General features: G+C 47.4%; 2 protein-coding genes across 6 annotated transcripts in view; one reads left to right on the top strand and one right to left on the bottom strand.

Annotated features, from left to right (window-relative positions):
• Positions 1 to 4,198: 4,198 nt before the first annotated feature.
• On the bottom strand, positions 4,199 to 21,553 carry LOC104680559 (40S ribosomal protein SA). The gene is given in 5 exon segments (XM_030915345.1): positions 4,199 to 4,306; positions 4,309 to 4,435; positions 4,437 to 4,887; positions 5,211 to 5,293; positions 21,324 to 21,553. Coding segments are annotated over 5 exon segments (999 nt in total).
• ITCH (itchy E3 ubiquitin protein ligase) overlaps positions 20,816 to 22,309 on the top strand; it is a 137,307-nt gene continuing 135,813 nt past the window's right edge. For 4 of the 5 annotated variants that reach the window (XM_030914565.1, XM_030914569.1, XM_030914564.1 and 1 more), the window contains exon 1: positions 20,839 to 20,930. The gene's annotated coding sequence lies outside the window, so the exon portion shown is untranslated. Of the gene's footprint in view, positions 20,931 to 22,309 lie in introns of all 5 variants that reach the window. The other variant, XM_010386495.2, reaches the window with a different exon arrangement.

Consider the following 22,309-nt stretch of genomic DNA (forward strand, 5'->3'; position numbering starts at 1 on the left):
TGCAATCCCAGCACTTTGGGAGGCCGAGGTGGGCTGATTACGAGGTCAGGAATTTGAGACCAGCCTGGCCAGTATGGTGAAACCCCATCTCTACTAAAAATACAAAAATTAGTCAGGTATGGTGGTGCGCACCTGTAGTCCCCGCTACTCAGGAGACTGAGGCAGGAGAATTGCTTGAACCCTGGAGGCAGAGGTTGCAGTGAGCCGAGATCGCACCACCGCATCCAGCCTGGGTGACAGAGCGAGACCCATCTCAAAAAAAAAAAAAAAAAAAAAAAAGAAATTAACCAGGCGTGGTGGCGGGCATCTGTAGTCCCAGTTACTTGGGAGGCTGTGGCAGAAGAATCGCTTGAACCCGGGAGGTGGAGGTTGTGGTGAGCTGAGATCATGCCACTGCGCTACAGCCTGGGCAATAGAATAAGATTCTGTCTCAAAAAGAAAAAAAAAAAGTCAGGCTCGGTGGCTCATGCCCGTAATCCCAGCACTTTGGGAGGCTGAGGCAGGCGGATCATGAGGTCAGGAGATCAAGACCATCCCAGCTAACACAGTGAAACCCCGTCTCTACTAAAATTACAAAAAAAGTAGCCGGGCTTGGTGGAGGGTGCCTGTAATTTCAGCTGTTCAGGAGGCTGAGGCAGGAGAATGGCGTGAACCCAGGAGGTGGAGCTTTCAGTGAGTGGAGATTGCACCACTGCACTCCAGCCTGGACGACAGAGCAAGACTCCGTCTCAAAAAAAAAAAAAAAAAAAAAAAAAAAAAAAAAAAAAAAAGCTAGTTCTTCATGGTCTCATGACACCCTATGCCCCAGCACTTCCTTTTTTTTTTTTTTTTTTTTTTTTTTTTTGGAGACGGAGTCTCGCTCTGTCACCCAGGCTGGAGTGCTGTGGCCGGATCTCAGCTCACTGCAAGCTCCGCCTCCCGGGTTCACGCCATTCTCCTGCCTCAGCCTCCCGGGTAGCTGGGACTACAGGCGCCGCCACCTCGCCCGGCTAGTTTTTTGTAGTTTTTTTTAGTAGAGACGGGGTTTCACCATGTTAGCCAGGATGGTCTCGATCTCCTGACCTCGTGATCCTCCCGTCTCGGCCTCCCAAAGTGCTGGGATTACAGGTTTGAGCCACCGCACCCGGCCCTTTTTTTTTTTTTGAAAGTGAATCTCGGCCGGGCGCGGTGGCTCAAGCCTGTAATCCCAGCACTTTGGGAGGCCGAGGCGGGCGGATCACGAGGTCAGGAGATCGAGACCATCCTGGCTAACACGGTGAAACCCCGTCTCTACTAAAAAAATACAAAAAACTAGCCGGGCGAGGTGGCGGGCGCCTGTAGTCCCAGCTACTAGGGAGGCTGAGGCAGGAGAATGGCGTAAACCCGGGAGGCGGAGTTTGCAGTGAGCTGAGATCTGGCCACTGCACTCCAGCCTGGGTGACAGAGTGAGACTCCTTCTCAAAAAAAAAAAAAAAAAAAAAAAGAAAGTGAATCTCACTGTGTCACCCAGGCTGGAATGCCATGGTAAGATCATGGCTCACTGCATCCTTGATTTCCTGGGCTCAAGCAATCCTCCCACCTCAGTCTCCCAAGTAGCTGGGACTATAGGCATGTGCCACCATGCCCAGCTAATTTTTGTATTTTTTGTAGAGATGGGGTTTCACCATATTGTCCAGCCTGGTCTCTAACTCTGGGCTCAACCTATCTGCCTGCTTCGAACTCTGGGCTCAACCCGGCTGTTTGCCTCAGCTTCCCAGAGTGCTGGGATTATAGGCATGAGCCACCTCACCCAGGTTACTTTTTGTTTCTATAGATTTACCTTTTCTGGACAGTCCATATACATGGAATATATGATATTTTTGTGACTGGTTTAAACCAAAAAGTATCTGAGACAGGTCTCAATCAATGTATAAGTTTATTTTGCTATGGTTAAGAATGTGCCAGGGAGGCAGGTCTGTGCCTTTCTCCAAAGATGTTTTTCAGGGCTTCAATATTTCAAGGGGAAAAGCAGGCTTGGAGGGGAAAGAGGAAGGGTGAGGTCACATTACTGAATCCACATGTTGCAAGAGAAAAAGAAGGTGGTAGAGGAAAAGTCAATTGTGTATTCATGTGGTGGTCAGTAAATTGTACCAATCTGGGAGGCTGAGGTGGGAGGATCACTTGAGCTTAGGAATTTGAGACCAGCCTGGGCGACATAGTGAGATCTTGTCTCTATTTACTAAAAAAAACTTGGCCGGGCTCGGTGGCTCAAGCCTGTAATCCCAGCACTTTGGGAGGCTGAGACACGGGCGGATCACGAGGTCAGGAGATCAAGACTATCCTGGCTAACACGGTGAAACCCCGTCTCTACTAAAAAATACAAAAAAACTAGCCGGGCGAGGTGGCGGGCGCCTGTAGTCCCAGCTACTCCAGAGGCTGAGGCAGGAGAATGGCGTAAACCCAGGAGGCGGAGCTTGCAGTGAGCTGAGATCCGGCCACTGCACTCCACTCCAGCCTGGGCGACAGAGCGAGACTCCGTCTCAAAACAAACAAACAAACAAAAAAAAAAACTTATGGCCGGGTGTGGTGGTTCACGCCTGTAATCCCAGCACTTTGGGAGGCCGAGGTGGGTGGATCACCTGAGGTCAGGAGTTCCAGACCAGCCTGGCCAACATGGTGAAACCCATCTCTACTAAAAATACAAAAATTACCTGGGCCTGGTGGCTGATGCCTGAAATCCCAGCTACTCAGGAGGCTGAGACAGGAGAATCACTTGAATCTAGGAGGCAAAGTTTGCAGTGAGCCGAGATCGCGCCATTGCACTCCAGCCTGGGCAACAAGAGTGATACTACATCTCAAAAAAAAAATTAGCTGAGTGTGGTGGCACGTGCTTGTAATACCAGCTACCCAGGAGGCTGAGGTGGGAGAATCACTTGAACCTAGGGGGCAGAGGTTGCAATGACCCGAGATCATACCACTGCACTCCACCTTGGGCAACAGAGCAAGAATCCATCTCAAAAAATAAAATAAAATAATAAAATGGCATCCCATTGTGGACATTCCATATACATGGACTACGTGATATTCTGTGTCTGGTGTAGACCAAAAAGTTTCTGAGACAGGTCTCAATCAATTTCGAAGTTTATTTAGCCAAGGTTAAGAACATGCCAGGGAGGCAGCCCTGTGCTTTTGTCTAAAGATGATTTAGAGAAGGGGACACTAATTTCTTTCTTTTTTTTTTTTTTTTTGAGACGGAGTCTGGCTCTGTCGCCCAGGCTGGAGTGCGGTGGCCGGATCTCAGCTCACTGCAAGCTCCGCCTCCCGGGTTTACACCATTCTTCTGCCTCCGCCTCCCAAGTAGCTGGGACTACAGGCGCCCGCCTCGTCGCCCGGCTAGTTTTTTGTATTCTTTAGTAGAAACGGGGTTTCACCGTATTAGCCAGGGTGGTCTCGATCTCCTGACCTCGTGATCCGCCCGTCTCGGCCTCCCAAAGTGCTAGGATTACAGGCTTGAGCCACCGCGCCCGGCCAGGGACACTAATTTCACTAATGACTAATGATGTTGGGCTTATTTTCATGTGCTTATTAGCTATTTCTGGATCTTTTTTGGCGAAATGTCCATTCGGATCTTTTGTCCATTTTTAAAATGAGTGGTTTGTCTTATTATGGAGTTGTAAGAGCTCCTTGTATATTGTGACTACAAGTCCTTTATCATGTATGTATTATACGGATATTTTCTCCTAGTGTGTGGCTTTTCTTTCATTTTCTTGATGATGACTTTAAAAAAATTAAAGTAAAATTCACACAGCATAAAATTAACCATTTTAGGGCTCAGCACTGTGACTCATGCCTGTAATCCCAACATTCTGGGAGGCCAAGGTGAGCGGATCACGTGGGATCAGGCGTTCGAGACCAGCCTGGCCAACAAGGTGAAACGCCACCTCTACTAAAAATACAAAAATTCGCTGGGCATGGTGGTGCAAGCCTGTAATCCCAGCTACTCGGGGGGTCTGAAGCAGGAGAACTGATTCAACCCAGGAGGAGGAGGTTGCAGCCTGAGCGATAGAGCGAGACTGCATCTCAAGGAGAAAAATAAACAAACAAATATTTTAAGTGAACAATTAAAAAAAATTTTTTTAAGAGATGGGGTCTTGCTATATTGCCTAGGCTGATCTCAAACTCCTGAGTTCAAGCAATTCTCCTGAGCAGGGGAGGCTGCAAACCAGGCCTGCATGGCAGGCTAAGTCTTCAGTGGGACCTGCTGAATAGGCACAGGGGGCACCTGCAGGCCTTCAGACCAGTCTGCAACCTCTGGCTGAGTAGCAGTGAACTCAGGAGCTGAAGCAGTCTCTGTTCACCCTGAAATTCCTCCTTGGTCAAAGCCTTTCCATCAGTAGCCTGCTCTTCATTTTCAGTCTCTTCAGAATCTCTGTAGAAGCAGAGATCAGGCATGACCTCCCACGAGTGTTCACATGATGCCACACACGTGCAGAACTTCCTGGGCCAGCCTCCACCACATTCAACCCACTGAGGAAGCTCTCTTGTTGCATGGGTTGCCAGTGTCCACATAGCACAGAGGAGAATCTGTGTGATGCAGAGCAATGGTAGGTGGGTGTACCTAAGAAGCCTCTGTGAGAGGCTGATGGTCAGCCCTGGGGTCAGTAGCCACGAAAAGCCGTGGCTCCCAGAAGGCTGCCTGGATCTGCTTAGTGACGGTTCTAGGAGTGAAGTGGCCAGCAACTGGAGTGGCTCCAGTGGCAGCAGCAAACTTCAGCACAGCTGGCTGGACAGTGTCCCTGGAAGATAGGACAGTGACATCAGCAGGGTTCTCAATGGCAACAATGGCATGAGGTGCCAGCAGAAGCTTCTCCCAGGTCCTCTTCAGATTGACGACGTAGATGCTGTCACTTTTCCTCTTATAGATGTGCTATTCTGGCCAGTCGCAGTGGCTCTTGCCTGTAATCCCAGCACTTTGGGAGGCTGAGGCAGGCAGATCACTTGAGGATTTGAGGTCAGGAGTTTGAGACCAGCCTGGCCAACATGATGAAACCCTATCTCTACTAAAAATACAAAAATTAGCCAGGCATGGTGGCGTGCACCTTGTAATCCCAGCTACTCAGGAAGCTGAGGCAGGAGAATCGCTTGAATCCAGGAGGCAGAAGTTGCAGTGAGTCAAGATGGTGCCACTGCACTCCAGCCTGGGCGACAGAGCAAGACTTTGTCTTAAAAAAAAAAAAAAAAAAAAAAGTGCTGTTCCATTTGGAAGTCAAGGTTGATGCCACCTAAGTGGGTTCCTGCTATTCTGCTACAAGGAACTCGAGGACATCTTCCTTCACTGGCAGGACATCAAGGGCTCTGGACATTGTGAAATTTTCCCTTGAAGTTACAATGGGAATCCACAACAATGTCATATGGACCCCTCTGTGGGTAGCACAGAAAGCAAATGGTGTCTTTTAAGACACAGAAAAATTTGAATTTTGATGGTTTCATTGATCAATTTTTCCTTCTATAGATTAAGCTTTTGCTGTCACATCTAAGAAATCTTTACCTAACCCAAGGTCTTGAAGATTTTTTCCTATGTCTTTTTGTTTTGTTTTGTTTTGAGACAAGGTCTCATTCTATCGCCCAGAATGGAGTACAGTGGCAGGATCACAGCTCATTGCAGCCTCAACCTCCTGGTCTCATGCAATCCTCCTGTCTCAGCCTCCTGAGTACCTGAGACTACACACATGCAGCACTATGCCCAACTAATTTTTTATTTTTTGTAGAGATGGGGTCTTGCTATGTTGCCTATGGTTGTCTAGAACTCCTGGATACAAGCAATCCTTCCACTTCAGCCTCCCAAAGTGTTGGGATTACAGGCATATGACACTGTGCCCAGTCCTGACATATATTTTAAAAATTTTCATAGCTACAGCCAAATTGTCCTCCCACCACGCAATTGGCATCACATCAATTTATACTCCAATCAGGAGTATGGCTGTTTTCTCACATGCTTGGTAACACGGTTGAGATATCAAACTTTTTGTTCCTGACTGATCTGATAGTGAGAACATGGCATCTCATAGTTTTAATAGCTAAAATCCTACTTTAGCCACATCCTACACAATATCTGTGAAATGACCAGCTCAATGGGTTAGCCACCCACTGCTTCAGTATATACATTACTAAGGAATGCAACTACTAAGATAAAAGCTACCATACAATCTACTGAAATACTGACAGAAGAAATTATATGATGTCTGGGATTTGCTTTGAAATAAGCCATCAATGGAGGCAGTAGATGAAACTATTTTTCTTTCTTTCTTTCTTTTTTTTTTTTTTTTTGAGACCAAGTCTTGCTCTGCCACCAGACTGGAGTACAGTGCACGATCTCAGCTCACTGCAACCTATGCCTCTCAGGTTCAAGCGATTCTCCTGCCTCAACCTCCCTAGTAGCTGGGACTACAGGTGTGTGCCATCACACCTGGCTAATTTTGTATTTTTAGTAGAGACAGGGTTTCACCATGTTGGCCAGGCTGGTCTTGAACTCCTGACCTCGAGTGATCCGCCTGCCTTGGCCTCCCCAAGTTTGGGATTACAGGCATGAGCCATCGCATCCAGCCTTTTCTTAGAGATGAGGGTCTCTTTACATTGCCCAGGCTGATCTCCAACTCCTGACTTCAAGTGATCACCTCACCTCTCAAAATGCTTGGATTACAGGTGTGAACCAACATGCCCAGCCTGAAAACTATTGTTACTGGTATTTGAAGCTTATGACACTGGAAATTCATTATGCTGTTTTCTCTGTTCTTATCTATCTCTGATATTTTTCACAATAAAAACATATTTTTAGGTTGGGCACGGTGGCTCATGCCTGTTATCTTAGCACTTTGGGAGGCTGAAGCGGGCGGATTGCTTGAGCCCAGGAGTTTGAGACGAGCCTGGGCAACACAGCAAAACCAGTCTCTATTTAAAATAAATAAATAAATAAATAGTTACTTCTTTCTTTATTTTTTGAGATGGAGGCTTGTTGCCCAGGCTGGGGTGAAATGACGAAATCTCAACTCACTGAAACTTCCGCCTCCTGGGTTCAAACAATTCTCCTGCCTCAGCCTCCCGAGTTGCTGGGATTATAGGCTCCTGACACCACACCCAACTAATTTTTGTTATTTTTAGTAGAGACGGGTTTTTGCCGTGTTGGCCAGGCTGCTCTTGAACTCCTGGTCTCAGGTGATTCACCTGCCTCGGCCTCTCAGAGTGCTGGGATTACAGGTGTGAACCACTGCACCTGGCAAAAGTTATTTTAAATGACCATTTATGGCATCACCTAAAATCATCTTGTGTACATCTGTCACTGCACAACCCCTTGAAAGAAGTTGGTTTAAAGGTTCAGAGTGAGGGCTCTAGATTCAGGTCGATCAAAAGTGAATCCTGATTCCATCAATGACTAGCTGATCTCAGGGAAGTCACCTAAACACTCTGGGATATTTGCCTCAGCTGAAAAATCAACATTGCCGAACCAGGCTTGTTCTGCCCACTGCACAGTATGCCAATCACTGAGATGGTAAGTTTCGCAGCCGATAAAGAGATTATTCACAAGGCAGCCCAGTGAAGAGATAGGAGAACAGGTCTGAAATCTGCATCTCTGAAAACAGGGTTTAGGGATATTTATGGGATAAAGAAGCAAGGTGGTCCAAGGTGTAGGGAAAGGTGATTGGAGGTAAAGAAAAGTGAGGCCATTGGTGATCTGTGCAAGCACAGTCAAGCTTTATGGTTCATAGGATGCATGTTCACAAAATGACATCACTAGTATGATCTAAGGACGGACTTTTTGGCCCTCTAACATTGAAAGGTCACCCATCAGACACTCAAGCAGGCTGAAGTGAAGGGTCGGTGGGCTCAGCCAGCTTGAACTGGACAAGAACTGACTGTGAGTTCCTGAAAAACAACTTAAGCAACCATTGTCATAGTGACCTATATATCAGATATGTTACCTATAAGGAAACTGTGGAAGTCTAGTTATACACTGCTTAGCTATGTGACTTTTAGCTATATAGGTTTTAAAATCAACTAGAAGCAAGTGACTAAAAGGAAACAAATCAGAGCATGATATAGGCTGATAAAATTTCTAAAAGGAAAAAAGAGAAAAGCAAGTAAGGCAGGTTAAGTTTGTTTGTTTGTTTGTTTGTTTTTGAGACTGAGTTTCACTCTTGTCGCCCAGGCTGGAGTGAGATGGCGCGATCTTGGCTCACTGCAACCTCTGCTTCCTGGGTCCAAGCAATTCTCCTGCCTCAGCCACCTGAGTAGCTGGAATTACAGATGCCCGCCACCATGTCCAGCTAATTATAGTACTTTCAGCAGAGACGGGGTTTCACCATATTGGCCAGGCTGGGCTCCAACTCCTGACCTCAGGTGATCTACCCACCTTGGCCTCCCAAACTGCTGGGATTACAGGCGTGAGCCACTGCGCCCAGCCAGGTTAAGTTTGATGGGCCTAATCAGGTAACAGCCCTTGGTTTCATTGAGCACACTTGAGCCTGTACTGTGTCAATATACTCTCATTTTATCTTTTCTACAACCTAAGAGGTAAGACACTAAGTCATGTTTCTTCTTCTTTCTTTCTTTCTTTCTTTTTTTTTTTTTTTTTTGAGATGGAATCTCACTCTCTTCCAGGCTGGAGTGCAGTGGTGTTGTCTTGGCTCACTGCAGCCTCTGCTGCTTGGGTTCAAGCAATTCTCCTGCTTCAGCCACTTGCGTAGCTGGGACTACAGGCATGTACCACCACACCCGGCTAAGTTTTGTATTTTTAGTAGAGACAGGGTTTCACGAAGTTGGCCAGGCTGGTCTCAAACTCCTGATCTCAAGTGATCCTCCCGCCTTGACCTTCCAAAGTGCTGGGATTACAGGCGTGAGTCACCATGCCCGGCCAGTCCTGTTTCATACATGAGGAAACAGCCTTAATGCCTTAATGGACCAGTTGGCCTCTGGGACCTGCCCCTCCTTCTCCAAGTCTAGAAGGTTCCCGATGACTGAAAATAAAGTCACATGTGTCCCCATGTTTATAATTGCACCCTTTGCCACCTCAGTAGTTTGCATTAATTAAGTCGGATTTCTAAGATTCCCAGGGGTGTTTCTGCCTGAGAACACCTTCCCAACTTGCATAAGGTGACCTGGATGTTTGTTGCTTGACTTTGCCTTTGCCTGAGGAATTCACAGGAATGGCTTTAATCTTTTTTTTTCTCTCCTGAGATGCAGGTTCTGGCTTAGGCCAGTCATCTCCAGTGAGAACTCTGGGCAAGAAATTATTCAGGTCCGCAGTTTGTAGAAATAGGCCAATGGGGCTTTCCTGGAAGAAGGATAACTTTAGGTTTGAGAACAAGAAAAGAAGGAACTGAGGGTAATGAGCAGGACTAGAAGAGGCTCTGACATGCTGATTATTATCTAAGGCAGTTCTTGAGTCTTGCAGTTGCTGCTCTGAAGCTCAAATCTCCCCAAAATTGCAGGGGGATGTACTGAGAGCTCCTGATGGTGATTTATTTTTATAACTTTTTTTTTTTTTTTGAGACAGAGTCTTTCTCTGTCACCCAGGCTGGAGTGCAGTGGCATGATCTCAGCTCACTGCAACCTCCGCCTCCTGGATTCAAGCGATTCTTCTGCCTCAGCCTCCTGAGTAGCTGGGATTAGAGGTATGCACCACCATGCCCAGCTAATTTTTCTATTTTTAGTAGAGACATGGTTTCACCATGTTGGTCAGGCTGGTCTTAAGCTCCTGACCTTGTGATCCGCCCACCTTGGCCTCCCAAATTGCTGGGATTATAGGGGTTAGCCACCACGCCCGGCCTTTTTCTTTCTTTTTCTTTTTGTCTTTTTTTTTTTTTTTTTTTTTTTGAGATGAAGTGTTGCTCTGTCACCCCGGCTGGAGTGCAATGGCATGATCTCAGCTCACTGCAACCTCCACCTCCCAGGTTCAAGTGATTCTCCTGCCTCAGCCTCCTGAGTAGCTGGGATTACAGGCGTGGTATGCCAGGGTAATTTTTGTATTTTTAGTTTTACCATGTTGGTCAGGCTGGTCTTGAATTCCTGACCTCAGGTGATCCGTCCACCTCAGGCTCCCAAAGTGTTGGGATTACAGGCGGGAGCCACTGTGCCCGGCCTATAACTTTTTCTTTTTTTTTCCTACTTCTAATTCAGTATAGAAAATTTGAAGGCTACATAAAAAGAGACTCTTCTTTTTATTGATTCAGGAAGAGGCAGTTGTGATGAAGTTGAAAGAGACAGTCCTAGGTTCCAATCTCAGATCTGTTTCTTGAATTCACTGTGAATTTTGGCCAGTCACTTTCCTTTCTGAACCTGTTTCTTCCTCTATAAAAGTGGGAATCACAGTGACTCCTACCTCACTGGGTAGCTGTGGGATGAATAAAGGCATATCTAGTTCATAAAAACACAGTGGGCACTCAATATACGTCCTTGACTCCTCCTTTCTGTTTACAGAGGGGTTTCATTCAAGCATTTCCTGAGCACCCTTAAGATGTCACTACCTGCCAGAAGACACATGAGTATGGATAAGACTGGCTCTTTCCCCTTGAAAGACTTATGGATAGTCTGGGCTCGGCGACTCATGCCTGTAATCTCAGCACCTTAGGAGGCTGAGGTGGGCAGATACTCTGAGGTTGGGAGTTCCAGACCAGCTTGACCAACATGGAGAAACCCTGTCTCTACTAAAAATATAAAATTAGCCGGGGGTGGTGGTGCATGCCTGTAATCCCAGCTACTCAGGAGGTGGAGGCAGGAGGATCGCTTGAACCAGGAGGCGGAGGTTGCAGTGAGCCGAGATCATGCCATGGCACTCCAACCTGGGCAACAAGAGCAAAACTCCGTTTCAAAAAAATAAGACCAAAAAAAAAAAAAAAAGGCTTTTGATTTGGGGAGGGAGGAAGGAGGAAATCTTCCCAGATTGAATGGTCCAAACTCCTGCCTCAAGATAAACAAAAGAAATGCATTTGACCTCAATTTCCAGATGTCAGCAGAGACCCAGAGAGGCAAGGTCACATGGCAAATAAATAGTAGGCAGGGAACTTGAACCCAGTTAGGAGGAACATTGGGAAAAGAGCAAGGAGAAAGGAACTTTGTAAATAAAATCATGCTAGTTTGTAGCCCAAAAAAGAGGAAGAATAGAACATGGAGCTGGCTGCAAATGGATCAGGGGTTGGAAATTCAGCTGTGAAAATCAACTGCATTTTTTTTTTTTTTTTTTTTTTTTTTGAGACGAAATCTCGCTCTGTCACCCAAGCTGGAGTGATGGGGTGATCTCGGCTCACTGCAAACTCCGCCTCCCAGATTCAAGTGACTCTCCTGCCTCAGCCTCCTGAGTAGCTGGGATTACAGGCTCATGCCCCCACCCTTGGCTAATTTTTGTATGTTTAGTAGAGATGAGGTTTCACCATGCTGGCCAGGCTGGTCTCCAACTCCTGACCTCAAGTGATCCACCTGCCTCGGCCTCCCAAAGTACTGGGATTACAGGCATGAGACACTGTGCCCAGCCTTTTTGGGTTTTTGTTTATATATTTGTTTTTGAGACAGAGTCTCACTCTGTCGCCCAGGTTTGAGTGCAGTTGCGTGATCATGGCTCATTGTAGCCTTGACCTCCTAGGCTCATTCGATCCTCCCCCCTCAGCCTTTTCCCACCACAGCTGGTTACTATTTTTATTTTATTTTTGTAGAGACAGGGTCTTACTATGTTGCTCAGGCTTGGGCTGCATTTTGCTTGCGCAAGATTTCCTCCCAACACTATATTATGAAAATTTTCAAACACACAGAGCAGTTGAAAGAACTGTACAGTGAATGCTCATCCACCCATTACCTAGATTCTACAATTGTTAACTGTCTGCTACATTTGCTTTGTTGCATATTTACTCATTCATCTGTTTCTCCATCTCTCCTCCCATCCATCTTACTATTATTTTTTTGAGACAGAGTTTTACTCTGTTGCCCAGGCCAGAGTACAGTGGCATGATTTCTGCTCACTGCAACCTCCACCTCCAGGGTTCAAGCAATCCTTCTGCCTCAGCCTCCCAAGTAGCTGGGATCACAGGCATGTGGCAGCAATCCCGGCTAATTTTTCTGTTTTTAGTAGAGATGGGGTTTTGCCATGTTGACCAGCCTGGTCTTGAACTCCTGACCTCAGGTGATCCGCCTGCCTCAGCCTCCCAAAGTGCTGGGATTACAGGCCTGAGCCACTGTGCCTGGCCTATTTATTTATTTTTCGAGAGAGAGTATCTCTTTGTTGCCCAAGCTGGATTGCAGTGGCAAGATCAAAGCTCACTGGAGCTTCAACCTCCAGGGCTCAAGCAGTTCTCCTACCCTAGCCTCCTGAGTAGTTGGGACTACAGGTGTGAGCCATCACACCCAGCTAATTTTTTTTTTTTTTTTTTTGAGATGGAATTTCGCTTTGTCACCCAGGCTGGAGTGCAGTGCCGTGATCTCGGCTCACTGCAACCTCCGCCTTCTGGGTTCAAGTAATTCTCCTGCCTCCGGCTCCCGAGTAGCTGGGACTGCAGGCATCCACCACCACGCCTGGCTAATTTTTGTATTTTTAGTAGAGACAGGGTTTCACTGGGTAGGCCAGGCTGGTCTTGAACTCCTGACCACAGTGCTGCTAGGATTACAGGTATGAGCCACTGTGCCCAGTCCCATCTAATTTTTTGATGCATTTCAAAGAAGTTGCAGAGTTCACTACCTCTAAACACTTCAACATGCCTATCATTAACTACAATTTACTATTTGTTTCTGGATTTTTTTGGGTTTTTTTTTGAGACAAAGTTTTGCTCTGTCGCCCAAGCTAGAGTGCAGCGGCAAGACCTTGGCTTACTGAAACCTCCACCTCCTGGGTTCAAGCAGTTCTCCTGCCTCAGCCTCCCGAGTAGCTGGGATTACAGGCACCTGCCACCACGTCCTGCTAGTTGTTTGGTATTTTTAGTAGAAACGGGGTTTCACCATGTTGGTCAGGCTGGTCTTGAATTCCTGACCTCAGGTGGTCTATCTGCCTCAGCCTCCCAAAGTGCTGGGATTACAGGCGTGAGCTACCGCACCTGGCCTAGGTGGGTTTTTGTTTTGTTTTGTTTGAGATAGAGCCTCATTCTGTCGCCCAGACTGGAGTGCAGTGGCACAATTTTGGCTCACTGCAATCTCCACCTGCCAGGTTCAAGCGATTCTTGTGCCTCAGCCTCCCAGGTAGCTGGGATCACAGGTGGATGCCAACATACCTGGCTAATTTTTTTTTTTTTTTTTTTTTTTGTATTTTTAGTAGAAGCAGAGTTTCTCCATGTTGGCCAGGCTGGTCTTGAACTCCTGGCCTCAAGTGATCCACCCACCTTGGCCTCCCAAAGTGCTGGCATTACAGGTGTGACCCATCGCAGCTGATCTAAGTGTTATTTTTTATTTTACCTGGATGGTCCTTGGAGGCATTTAAGTTTATTACCTCTGATCTAGAAAGTGTATTATAAAGCCTTGGAAGTAGGGTTGCCAAATAAAATATAGAATGCCCAGTTAAATTTTAATTTTAGATAAACAATGAGAAAATTTTTAGTAATAGTATGTTACATGCAATAGCTGCACATATTTATACTAAAAATTATCTGTTGTTTATCTGAAATTCAAATTTAACTGGGCATTCTATATTTTTATTTTCTAAATCTGGCAACCTGGGACCATGGACAGAACTTGTGTACCTTATTTCAAGGATAAGTAAACAGTCTTAAAGAGAAATAATAAGCCATCACACCCAGCCTTAAGTGGTTTCTTTGGATCCAGATCTCAGGCCCCCAGAAGCCCTGTGGTGTCTTCTCTCCATTAACACACAGTTTTTCAAGCCTTCCTCTGGCAAGTGAAAGCAAAGAGGCTCCAGGAAAGAGGGGGACAATAGTATGACTAAGTGTTCTGCAGGGAAATCTGGTAAGTGGCAGGTGGCATGTGGGCCGCTGGGGTTTTTCTCCCAACTCCTTCCAGCTCTGCAGCCCTGCTTCCTGCCCTCCTCCTCCCCAAGAGGCCTAGGAACCTCCTTCCCTTGCTGGTGACAGCTCCTCCAGGTTTCTGGCCCCTGCTCTAGCAGGGCTAGTCCTGTCCTGGATTTGTACAGGTGTCACAGGCAGAAGGAAGGTAAGGGTGTCTCAGTTTTATCAACCATTGATCCTGCATTCTGACCAGGCCAAGACCAGGCTGAGTTCTGGATCAGGGAACTTGAGAGCTAGAGCCACATAGCATGGGAGAATGAGGAAATGGCCAGGCTGGGATTCCCTGCCCTCACAAACTCGGCTTCTTCTTGGACAATCACCAACTACAAACCCGGGATGTTCTAGAATCTTTACAACATCCTAGGAGGTAGGTTCTATTAGACTCATTTAGAGATTTGGACACTGAGGTTCAGGTGACTTTTCCTAAGAACCCCTGCCCCCTCGGCCCCACAAGCAATTTATTGACATAATACGGACCAGATCCTTGATACATATGCCGCTGAAGCCGAAATTACTAACTCCTGTTAGGTACTGCCTCCCAGATGAGAGCTGACCCACCCTATTGGCATTAGTAAGAAGGGTAGGATAGCATAGTCCAGTGGTTCTCAAAGTGTCACGCTAGGTGGGCATCAGCATTACCTGGAACTTATTAGCAATGCAATTTCTCAGCTGGGCACAGTGGCCCATGCCTGTAATCCCAGCACTTTGGGAGTCCAAGGCGGGTGGATCACCTGAGGTCAGGAGTTAAAGACTAGCCTAGCAAACATGGTGAAACCCTGTCTCTACTAAAAATACAAAAAATTAGCTGGGTATGGTGGCAGGAGTCTGTAATCCCAGCTACTTGGGAGGCTGAGGCAGGAGAATTGCTTGAACCCCGGAGGTGGAGGTTGCAGTGAGCCAAGATTGTGCCATTGCACTCCAGCTTGGGCAACAAGAGCGAAACTCCGTCTCAAAAAAAATAAAAAATAAAAAAAGAAAAGAAAAAAGAAAAAAAGAAATGCAATTTCTCAGTCCTAACAGAGCTTCCTGACTCAGAAATTCTTGGGTGACACCTAGCAATCTGAGTTTTAACAAGTCCTTCAGGCAATTCTGATGCACTATAAAGCTTTTATACGTTGATATGCAGTAGAAAGAGATGCATTTTCCAAACAAAATGAGTATGCATTTATTTATTTATATTACCATTATTAGAGATGGAGTCTGTGTTGTCCAGGGTGGTCTAGAACTCCTTACCTCAAAGGATCCTCTTGCGTCAGCCTCCCAAAGTGCTGGGACTACAGGCATGAGACACTACTCCTGGCCAATATCCATTTAAAACAGATATTTGGGACTGGGTGCAGTGGCTCACACTGTGGGAGGCTGAGGCCAGTGGATCACCAGAGGTCAGGAGTTCAAGACCAGCCTGGCCAACATGGTGAAACCCTGTTTCTACTAAAAATGCAAAAAGATTAGCTGGGCATGGTGGCAGGCACCTGTAATCCCAGCTACTTGGGAGGCTGAGGCAGGAGCTAAGATTGCGCCACTGCACTCCAGCTTGGGCAACAGAGCGAGACTCTGTCTCAAAACAAAAAAACAAAGCCTCTTGGAGGCTGAGGCAGGAGGATTGCTCGAGCTCAGGAGTTTGAGGCTCCTATGATCACACCATTGCACTACAGCCTAGGTGACAGAGCAACACCTTGTCGCTAAATAAATAAAAATGAAATAAAATAAAACATATATTTGTTTTAAGTAAGCTTTTATTGATGTATAATATAGAGAAAAATGCAGAAATAATAAGTATATGGCTTGAGAAAGTGAGAAAGCCTGTGTACTGTCAGAGGCATTTGAACCAGAGCAACTCCATCTTGAATAGGGGCTGTGTAAAACAAGGCTGAGACCTACTGGGCTGTATTCCCAGGAGGTTAGGCATTCTTTTTTCTTTTCTTTTATTTTTTTTTGAGATGGAGTCCTACTCTGTTGCCCAGGCTGGAATGCAGTGGCATGATCCCTCTCACTGCAACATCTGCCTCCTGGGTTCAAGCAATTCTCCTGCCTCAGCCTCTTGAGTAGCTGAGATGACAGGCGCCTGCTATCATGCCTGGCTCATTTTTGTATTTTCAGTAGAGACGGGGTTTCACCATATTGGCCATGCTGGTCTCAAACTCCTGACCTTGTGATCTGCCTGCCTCAGTCTCCCAAAGTGCTGGGATTACAGGCGTGAGAGGTTAGGCATTCTAAGTCACAGAATGAGAGGAGGTTGGCACAAGCTACAGGTCATAAAGACCTTGCCGATAAAGAAGTTGGCTAAAACCCACCAAAACAAAGATGTCAATGAAAGTGACCTCTGGTCATCCTCACTGCTCATTATATGCTAATTATAATGGATTAGCATGTGAAAGACACTCCCACCAGTGCCATGACGGTTTACAGATGCCATGGCAACATCCAGAAGTTACCCTATATGGTCTAAAAAGGGGAGTAACCCTCAGCTCTGGGAATTGGCCACTCCTTTCCTGGAAAACTCATAAATTATCCATTCCTTGTTTAGCATATAATCAAGAAATAACTCTAAGTATCCTTAGGCCAGTATCTCGAGCCACTGCTCTGCCTTTGGGGTAGCCATTCTTTTTTATTTCTTTACTTTCTTTCCCTTTTTTTTAGACAGAATCTTGCTCTGTCTCCCAGGCTGGAATGAAGTGGCACGATGTCAGCTCACTGCAATCTCTACCTCCTGGGTTCAAGTGATACTCCTGCTTCAGCCTCCTGAGTAGCTGGGATTGCAGGCGTGCATCACCACGCCTGCCTAACTTTTTTTGTATTTTTAGTAGAGACGGGGTTTCACCATGTTGGCCAGGCTGGTCTCAAACACCTGACCTTCAGCGATCCACCTGCCTCGGCCTCCCAAAGTGCTGGGATTACAGGTGTGAGCCACCACGCCTGGTCTCCTTTACTTTCTTTTATCCTTTTTTTTTTTGAGATAGAATCTCGCTCAGGCTGGGGTGCAGTGGCACGATGTCGGCTCACTGCAGCCTCCGCCTTGCCTCCTGATTCCTCGTTCAAGCAATTCTCCTGCCTCGGCCTCTGGAGTAGCTGGTATTATGGGCACCCGACTCCATGCCCAGCCAATTTTTGCATTTTTAGTAGAGGCGGGGTTTCACCATGTTGGCCAGGCTGGTCTTGAACTCCTGACCTCGTGATCCGCCTGCCTCGGTCTCCCAAAGTGCTGGGATTACAAGTGTCAGCCACAGCGCCTGGCCCCTTTACTTTCTTAATAAACTTGTTATCAGCTGGGCGCCGTGGCTTATGCCTGTAATCCCAGCACTTTGGGAGGCCGAGGCACGTGGATCACCTGAGGTCAGGAGTTCAAGATCAGCCTGGCCAACATGGTGAAACGCCGTCTCTACTAAAAATACAAAAATTAGCAGGGTGTGGTGGTGTGCACCTGTAATCCCAGTTACTTGGGAGGATGAGGCAGGAGAATCACTTGAACCCAGGAGGCAGAGGTTGCAGTGAGCTGAGATTGCGCCACTTCACTCCAGCCTGGGCAGCAAGAGCAAAACTCTGTCTGAAAAAATAATAATCATCATAATAAATAAAGAAATAAATAACTTGTTTTCACTTTATTGTATGGACTCGCCCCAAATTCTTTCTTGCACGAGATCCAAGAACCCTCTCTTGGGGTTTGAATCAGGACCCTTTTCCTGAAACAGTAACACCACTCAGATCAGGACACAGAATATTATCACCCATCCTGAGAGATGTCTTTGTGCCTTCTTCCAGGTATTCCCTCCCCTCAAAGAGTAACCAGTATCCTGACTTCTAACACCATAACTAGTTTTGCCTAACCTTATATAGTTTTTAAAAGTGTAGGTGAATACAGAATCTGGAGCTAGAGGACTTAGGGTTAGATCCCTGGTTCCTGGCTGAGTGATCTTGAACAAGCCATTTAATTTGTCACATTCAGTTTTCTTCTCTGTATAATGGTCATAAAAATACCTCGTACTGGCCGGGCGCAGTGGCTCACGCCTGTAATCCCAGCACTTTGGGAGGCCGAGGCGGGCAGATCACAAGGTGAGGAGATTGAGACCATCCTGGCTAACACGGTGAAACCCCGTCTCTACTAAAAATACAAAATTAGCCAGGCATAGTGGTGCATGCCTGTAATCCCAGCTACTCGGGAGGCTGAGGCAGGAGAATTGCTTGAATCCAGGAGGCAGAGGTTGTGGTGAGCCAAGATCACGCCATTGCACTCCAGCCTGGGCAACAAGAGTGAAACTCTGTCTGGGAAGGGAAGGGGAAGGGGAAGGGGAAAGGGAAGGGGAAATGCAAATTCTGCCAGGCACGGTGGTTTAAGCCTGTAATCCCAGCACTTTGGGAGGCCGAGGCAGGCGGATCACTTGAGGTCAGGAATTCGAGACCAGCCTGGCCAACATGGGGAAACTGCATCCCTACAAAAATACAAAAATTAGTCAGTCATGGTGGCATGCACCTGTAATCCCAGCTGCTTGGGAGGCTAAGGCAGGAGAATCGCTTGAACCTGGGAAGCAGAGGTGGCAGTGAGCGGAAGTTGGGCCACTGCACTCCAGCCTGGGCGACAGAGTGAGACTCAGTATCAAAAAAAAAAAAAAAAAAAAAAAAGCAAATTCTCAGGCCCCACCCCAGACCTACTGAATCAGAAGCTCTGGGAGTGGCCTCAGCAATCTATGGTTTAACTAACCTTGCAGGCAATTCTGATAAGTACTGAGGTTTGAAAATCACTGCACTAGAGAATCTGAATGAGGATAGGGGCGCAGGAATCGGTATTTTAGCAATCTTTCCTAAAGCATGTTGCAGGGGAAGTGGTTTTGAAAGTACTTTGCTTGAGGCTTGAAGGCTTGAACCTAGGAGTTTGGTTTTTGCGTTTTTTTAGATGGGGTTTCACTCTGTCACTCAGGCTGGAGTACAGTGGTACGATCTTGGCTCACTGCAGTCTCGTCTCCTGAGTTCAAGCAATTCTCCCACCTCAGCCTCCTGAGTAGCTGAGATTACAGGGGTGTGCCACCATGCCCAACTAATTTTTGATTTTTTTTTTTTTTTTTTTTGAGACAGAGTCTCGCTCTGTGGCCCAGGATGGAGTTCAGTGGCGCGATCGTGGCTCACTGCAACCTCTGCCTCCTGGGTCCAAGCAATTCTCTGCCTCGGCCTCCCGAGTAGCTGGGATTACAGGCACCCGCCACCACGCCCGGCTAATTTTTATATTTTTAGTAGAGATGGGGTTTCACCATGTTAGCCAGGCTGGTCTCGAACTCTTGACCTCAAGTGATTCACCCGCCTTGGCCTCCCTAACTGCTAGGATTACAGGGGTAAGCCACCGAGCCTGGCCAAGCCTAGGAGTTTGAGAACAGCCTGGGCAACACAGGGAGTCCACGTCTCTACAAAAATAAAAAAAATTAGCCTGGTGTAGTGGCTTGAGCCTGGAGTCCCAGCTACTCAGGAAGCTGAGGTGGGAGGATCACTTGAGCCCAGGAGGTCAGCTGCAGTGAACTATGATTGCACCACTGCACTCCAAGTTGGGTGACGGAGCAGGACGCTGTCTCAAAAAAAAAAAAAAAAAAAAAAAATACTTTGAAAAATGTAAGTGACTTTCCAGATGGCAAAATACTATTTTCATTAGGCGGAAACAGTAATAGCAAAGGTCACTAAGAAATGAGTACTTAGTCATACCTCTGAGTCTCTGCTTGCATAGCCTATTATTTCTCAAGCAATCCATGAAGAAGGTTAAGAGAACGGACTTTCACACCAGACTGCCTGGGTTCTTATCAAGCATGTGACTTAGTTTGTACATTTGTAAAATGGGGATAATAACGGTATTTCTGGAATAGGTTTGTCGTGAGAATAAAGGGAGCTTGGTATCAGCTCTTAGAACACCGGCCATGTTGGCTCCACTAAGCTGTTATCACCATTCCTAAGCACACTCAGTTAAAAGGCAGAAAAGGGAGGATTTGAACCCAGTCAGTGTAACTCTCAAGTGTATATTTTTTTCTTTTATTTTCTTTTTAACCACGGACTTTAATGTACATTGTTAAAGGCTAAACCAGGCCAGGTGCAGTGGCTCACATCTGTAATCTCAGCGATTAGGGGGCCTGAGGAGGCAGTATCGCTTGAGCTCAGGAGTTTGAGACCAGCCTGGGCAACATGGCGAGACTGTGCCCCTGTCCCTGTCCCTGTCCCATCCCATCCGGATCCCACCCCATCCCCATCTCTACAAAGAATAGACAAAAATTACTCGGGTGTGGTGGTGCTCACCTGTTGTCCTAGCTACTCAGGAGGCTGAGGTGGGAGACTTGCTTGAGCCCAGGAGTGTGAGTCTGTAGTGAGCTATGACTGCACCACTGCACTCCAGCGTGGGTGACGGAGTAAGACCTTATCTCAAAAAGAAGAAAAAAAAAAAGAAAAGTAAAAGAAAAAAAAAAGAACAACTAAGTTATAAACTAAGCTGTATAGCCCAGTGGTTCTCAAATTATTATTTCACTCACTAGTAGTATCACTAGAGAGCTTGATAGACATGCAGATTATCAGACCCTATCCTCCTATTTCAGATCTTCTGATCAGAAACTCTGGGGGTGGGGGTCAGCCCTGTAAGTTTTAATAAGCTCTCTAGGTGATTCTGATGCACACCATAGTTTGAGAATCACAGTCCTTATAGGCTCCGGTGGGCGGGGTGTTAAAAAAAAAAAAAAAAAAAAAAAAGCCTGGAGGTGCTGGGAGCCGCTGGCTGCCGTCTCACCTGGAGGTGAGGAAAACTGGGATTTAACTGGATTTACCACCGCAGCCGGCTCTTCAAGCCAGGGGTGGGCCGAACAGCTGGCGCGCAAGGCCTGCTGGGGCTTGTAGTCCAGACCACTCCCGCGCTCAGGCGCCTGCGCTTTGGCTGCTAACTCGCTCTAGTAGCTGTGGTCGGGGCTCGGGACCGGCTGCCATCTTAGTCTAGGGACTGAGGAGTCGCCGCCGCCCCGAGTCCCGGTAAACACCCGTGGGCGAGCTCGGGGCAGTTCTCGGGAGAGGGAGGGAGTCCGGATGAGAATGTTGGGGGAGAACTAGGGTAGAGGAGTGGGACGCGCGACCCCAGAGCCGCGGCTGCTCTTTCTCCCAGAGCCGGTGTCTGTGCGGGGCGCGGGGAGCTCGGGCTACTGGCCCGGGCCGAGCGGTGGGGGTGGGTTGTCTGGACGTTCGGAGGGATCAATGCCTGGCACAGGCTCCCGAGGCCTTCGCCTCGCGGGCTCCAAGTTGTGAAAGGGCTGGGCCACGACGGGCGTGGGTACGGTCCGGCCCCTCGCCCCTCATCCCCGCCTGGGGCCACTCTCCAGCGGTTCGGCCTACGCGCGGGGCCCGGCGGCCGGGGCCGGCGTGGGCTACGTGGCCCTGTGAGGGGCGTCGGCCGGGTCCCCCGTCACCCAGCTGTCCTTCCCGAGACTTCCGAGCCCCCAGTCGCTAGAAGGGCCCAGCCCAGCGGCTGCCTCCACTTCTCTCTCCCACTCCCCTCCTCCTTCCATTGTCCCCCGGCGTGGTGGTCCCGGCCCCGGCGCCCTCCCCGACGCCCGCCACCGTCGTGGCGGCGCCGACTTTTGCAGACGTGGAGCTGTCATCTGCCCTTCCTCCGGAGAGTGCCCTTTTCTTTAGCAGAGAAAAGAAAAAAGTAGCCGTTGAACGTATTCTAGGGGTCGAAACATGATGACATGACTTTTAAGTGGAGAACTCAAGTTTTCCAAGACAGTTCCGGGCCGCGACTTAAAAGAGAGAATCGCAGGATTTGTGCGCCCGAAGTAGACGCTGGGCCTAAAGTTAGTTGGACATGTAACCAGGTGAACTTGTAAAGGGCCAGGAATTCATTATCCCCAATAACAACACAACCTTGTTTTCTTGGTTATATTCGTATCCTAATCTTATTACATTTTCTGCCGTCCTTCCACATATGCAATATACTTGGTTTGGAGTGGGGGATGGGCAAGTGTGGGATTTTTGCCTTGAAAATTAGTAAGACCCTGGAGCCAGCCACCTATCATTGCACTTAGGTGGATTCTCCCGCATCTTTTCCTAATATAATTCGATCTTCAGGAAGTATGTAAAGGCAGTGTATTTCCATTCTCAAAATCGGCTAAGGAGTGGTTTATCAGTTCAGGTGAAGTTCTCATGGCAGATATGGTGAGAGCTTGCTGTGTGTATTTTACAGGTTTATTTAAGCTATAATTTATTTTTAAAATTAAGAAATGGGCCGAGTGCTGTGGCTGATGCCTGTAATGCCAGCACTTTGGGAGGCCGAGGCGGGCAGATCACGAGGTCAGGAGTTCGAGACCATCCTGGTCAACATGGTGAAACCCTGTCTCTACTAAAATCACACACAG

This window comes from Rhinopithecus roxellana, chromosome 13 (genome assembly GCF_007565055.1).
Source record: "Rhinopithecus roxellana isolate Shanxi Qingling chromosome 13, ASM756505v1, whole genome shotgun sequence".
Classification (NCBI taxonomy): domain Eukaryota; kingdom Metazoa; phylum Chordata; class Mammalia; order Primates; family Cercopithecidae; genus Rhinopithecus; species Rhinopithecus roxellana.